The following is a 4,296-nucleotide window of genomic DNA, read 5'->3' as shown; positions in this document are numbered from 1 at the left end:
TCAAAATTAAACGAAATAAACATTTGAAATATATGAGTTTGTATGTAATGTATGAATATAATATACAAGTTTCACTTTTTAAATGGAATTACTGAAATCAATCTACTTTTTCATGATATTCTAATTTTATGACCAGCACCTGTAGAGTTGCAACCCTCAGTCCTACACTCTTGACTTTCTTCTTCTCCCTCTGTCTCCTGGCACATTTCCCTCCTTGTGGTCTTTGACTTATTTTTTATAAAGAACCCAACTTTTAAATTGGCTGAACTATCCCTTTATTTCATTTTTTTAACCATGTGAGAAAAATAACTACTTTAGCAATATTTCAGTGTTTGAATGGGAAAAACAATGAAACTAATGAAACTATCAGAAAGTAACCACTAGAAGTACATCTACCACTGATTACCTTTTGTAATCCTTCCAATTCAAGATGGCTGCCATAACTAGTCAAACTGATTAAACACATAAATGACTACAGCTCAGTCAGTGTTACAGATACTGATGTGTTAATAGTTGAGTCATACTCTGAGAGCTAACACGTCTTCATTTACATGGTTTGACCAAAGCAGCAACAGGTCTGCCATTTCTCACCGTAAGATGATCGTAGTTTAGAAACCTAGCAGGCCTTTAATTTTAGTCTCTTTTTAAGGCAGCACTAACAGTTTTAATGAGGATCAAATGAAATATTGATTGACACAATTAACTGATATTCAAACCCAATAATTGATGGATTTTTTACAATCAAACAGCTGTGGTCAATATTTGTGTTTTTGTTGCTTTAACGGTCCGTCTCACACATCACAGAACCAAACTGGTTCAGATCCTCTGAAATGCGCCTGTAATGTCTGACCAATTAAAGAAAAACAAAATGTGAACTGGTGACTTTAAAAGCCTGTGGTTTGTGTAATAATCCTGTGAAAGTAAAAGTGATGATTATGTGACAGACAGGGCTGGGTCACCTTCACAGGCTGAGAGCCAGCCTTTTGTTGTCTTCCATCAGCTGGAGGACCCCCTTTGCTGCTCTGGCCTCACTGCCCATTATTTCTGCCTCTTAGTGCGACCCGTGGCTGCTGGGTGATTTTTTTTCACCACAGGGCTAACTGCACCAAATGATGGTAGATTTTAAAAGAATAGATGAGATAGGCAGTCTGTCCTGACCGCCCGGTGCCAAATATTAGCTATAATTTAGTTTAGAACTGCAAAGACTCTCCGGGAGTTGATGTATTAAGACAATTACAGCCAGAATGTGATGTAACTGAGCAATAATGTTCCTGTAATAATGTGTTTTCTTCACAAGCTTTCTCTGGGCAACATCAAGCAAAGAAACCTCCACTAGTTTGATACTTTCTTTTAGTTTCCACTCCTGTGACTCATATTGTTTTTCTGCTCTCTGCAGCTGGCTGCACCTTTGATGAAGACTCAGACTCTGGTTTGTGTGAGTACAAACAGGGCCAGGAGGACGACTTTGACTGGCAGCTGATCAGGACCTACAGCTGGCTACACCCGACCACGGATCTTCTGCCAGGTAGGCTTCAGAGTGGGGCACAGTTTCTGGGTGGTCCGAACACCATGATGGGAAAACTGCATTTGTTTGGCTGCTGTACACTAATACATGCTTTCCTGATGGAATAAAATTCTAAATATTACATTTTCTCTCAACCAAAAATACATCTTTTTCTCAGAAACCAAAAACTCATAAACACTGGAGTTTAATTAAAATTCAGTGAGGTCCTAAAGAATTTTTTCAAACAAATGTCTAGATTTTAGATTATATATATATATATATATATATATATATATATATATATATATATATATATATATATATATATATTTAACATTGATTTGAATGACAACTATGCTAGTTTTGTCTCCCACCATATGTTTTTTCAGGCCTGTAGTTCTTTGTGGGCTGGCGTAGAGAAGCAGAGGAAACAACGAGCCAGAAATGGAAATTATCATAACTGCTAGAAATGCTGCATCACTTAAATTAATTACCAAAAGGATGAGATTGTAGCACGTACAATGAATTATCATTAATGCTGGAAAATTTGCAAAAATGAGTGTTCAGGAATGCAAAAATAACAAAAACAAAATTGTGTCAGCTGAAATTAATTAAAGTAAATGCAAGAAAAAAAACAATTACAGTATAACCTAGAAAACCTGCTCTGTTCATATACACAAAACACACACATACACACACGTACACACATTCACTTCTATACACGCATGTCAAAACACATCACTGTTCAGTTCAGAATGATCCGACAATCTGTACCTTAAACAGAAGACAAAAATGATACAGTCAAACAAGAGTCCAGTTTAGAAAAATAAAGAACCTCTTTCATCCAGTTTGTATTTGTAGGTGGAGCTGCAGATTTCCAATTTAGCAGCTTTATTAGTCTTCTGAACAGCAGGCCGGCAAATATTTCTGTGATTCTGGCTTCAACACAGTGAGCTTGATGTAGAATCCTGCATAGCAAAGACTGAAGATCTGTGTCCTCTCTTTAAAACCTCCCACCAAATATCTTCTGAAAGATTAGAACACCGCAGAATGATTTGAAAGGTTAAAATGATTTAAATATATGTAAAAGAATGAGAATATATAGAAGAAATTGCTCTTCTCAGTGAGGATTCAGAATCCCTTTAAAATCACAGGGGTTAAGAAGAGCTGGAAATTCCAGGGAAGAGCTACAGACATAATGTCACATTTGGGGTTATCTGAAAAGATAAAGCGAAAATTCATCTACTAGTTGTTAAAAAGAAGCAAAAGTAGAATCAACATGCAATTCTCTCCAGATTTTTTGCCAAACCTAGTTCATACGGAGAAAGTGCTATCAAATTAGGATTGGGGGGGATATGATTCCCTGCAAGTAGAGCCCAACAAAGTGTTGTTGCAGGCTATAGCTGTGTTTAAATGAAACCCAGGTTTTAAGACTGGCAGACACTATTACATTATTAGTGTAACTAGAAGTAGGAGAGTGAAGTGGTGAGTATAATAAGGCTTTCGATGCTACCAGATTGACCGAATTCGCTTCCATGACCACTCATGATGGGGGAATTCATTCTCCTCATACTGAACCCAAACATCAGATTTCTTATATTAGTTGTCCAGTACAAGAGGTCAGGAAGTGATTCCACGCAGAGCTTTAGGCCTCTGTAGGACCTAATGGTGTAGCCTGGGTTGTTTCTTGCTCAAAATAAAATCCAGAATCAGACAAATGACATTATGGAAAATGGATAAAGGAAGAAAAACTGGAATATGTTGAAACAGAAGAAGCATGGGGAGATATTAATTTTGACTGCATTAATTCCAGTGGCCACTGGAACACTGGAATGTGTTAAAATTGTGTCAGCAAAAAGAGAAAGTATTTTCTTATAAAGATTAACCATTATGTACATGTCAAGATAGCCAAGACCTGAACTGGATCTCTTGAATGGTAGATCATTAAACAGATATTCTTTTGCCTTTCTATTAATAGCAAATACCTCATTTTTGCTTTTAAGGTTTATATTCAGAAATTGTATGTAATGCATTTAAAACTGAAAGCATGATAGAGATAGAGGTCATCTGTATATAGGACTAACTTCAAGTCTAGTTCTGTTGGTTTTATCAGGATGAGACTTACCAGACAGAAGTTCCATTACCATAGCAAATAAAAGAGGACTGAACAGGCATCCCTGCCTTGGTAAATGGCTTGCAATTATATAGCGTTTTATCAAGTCCAAGGACCCCAAAGCCCTTCACACTACAGTCAGTCGTTCACCCATTCACACACTGATGGCAGTAAGCTACATTGTAGCCACAGCTGCCCTGGGGCGGGCTGACAGAAGTGAGGCTGCCATCACACCGGCGCCACCGAGCCCTCTGACCACCACCAGTAGGCAAAGCAGGTGAAGTGTCTTTCCCAAAGACAACAGCCGAGATGGACTGAGGGGTGGTTTGAATTGGCAACTGTCCGGTTGCAGGACAAACGCCGACCTCCTGAGACACTGCCACCCCTTGTAGAACAATGGAAGTAAAAATATTCAGTTTGTGTCTTTCATTTTGACAGCTGCCTGAGGGGCCACTTATAAAAGTGTGGAAAGGCCCGAGGGTCCAGACAGCTTGAGTCAACACCTGATGCTGAGTCAAATCCACCCGCTTGCTTCGTGCTCATGGTGAATCCAGCCTCTGCTGGGAGGTCTGCGGCCCACACCTTTCACCTACTTTGAACCACCCAGACGTCCGACAAGACTCAAATTACCATGACAGACTTGTCAGACTACCAGATGAGTACGATTTAAAATAAAAAT

The 4,296-nt window shown here is 38.6% G+C and overlaps 1 protein-coding gene across 4 annotated transcripts in view; it reads left to right on the top strand.

The window, feature by feature from the left end:
- ptprua (protein tyrosine phosphatase receptor type Ua) overlaps positions 1-4,296 on the top strand; it is a 391,037-nt gene that overhangs the window by 93,148 nt on the left and 293,593 nt on the right. For all 4 annotated transcript variants that reach the window (XM_017431881.3, XM_017431879.3, XM_017431882.3 and 1 more), the window contains exon 2: positions 1,397-1,525. In XM_017431881.3, the coding sequence (XP_017287370.1) occupies positions 1,397-1,525 (129 nt within the window). The remainder of the gene's footprint in view (positions 1-1,396; positions 1,526-4,296) is intronic.

Source organism: Kryptolebias marmoratus, linkage group LG5 (assembly GCF_001649575.2).
Source record: "Kryptolebias marmoratus isolate JLee-2015 linkage group LG5, ASM164957v2, whole genome shotgun sequence".
Lineage (NCBI taxonomy): Eukaryota > Metazoa > Chordata > Actinopteri > Cyprinodontiformes > Rivulidae > Kryptolebias > Kryptolebias marmoratus.
Note: the sequence above shows the minus strand (reverse complement) of the source record. Positions and strands in the feature narration are given on the sequence as shown.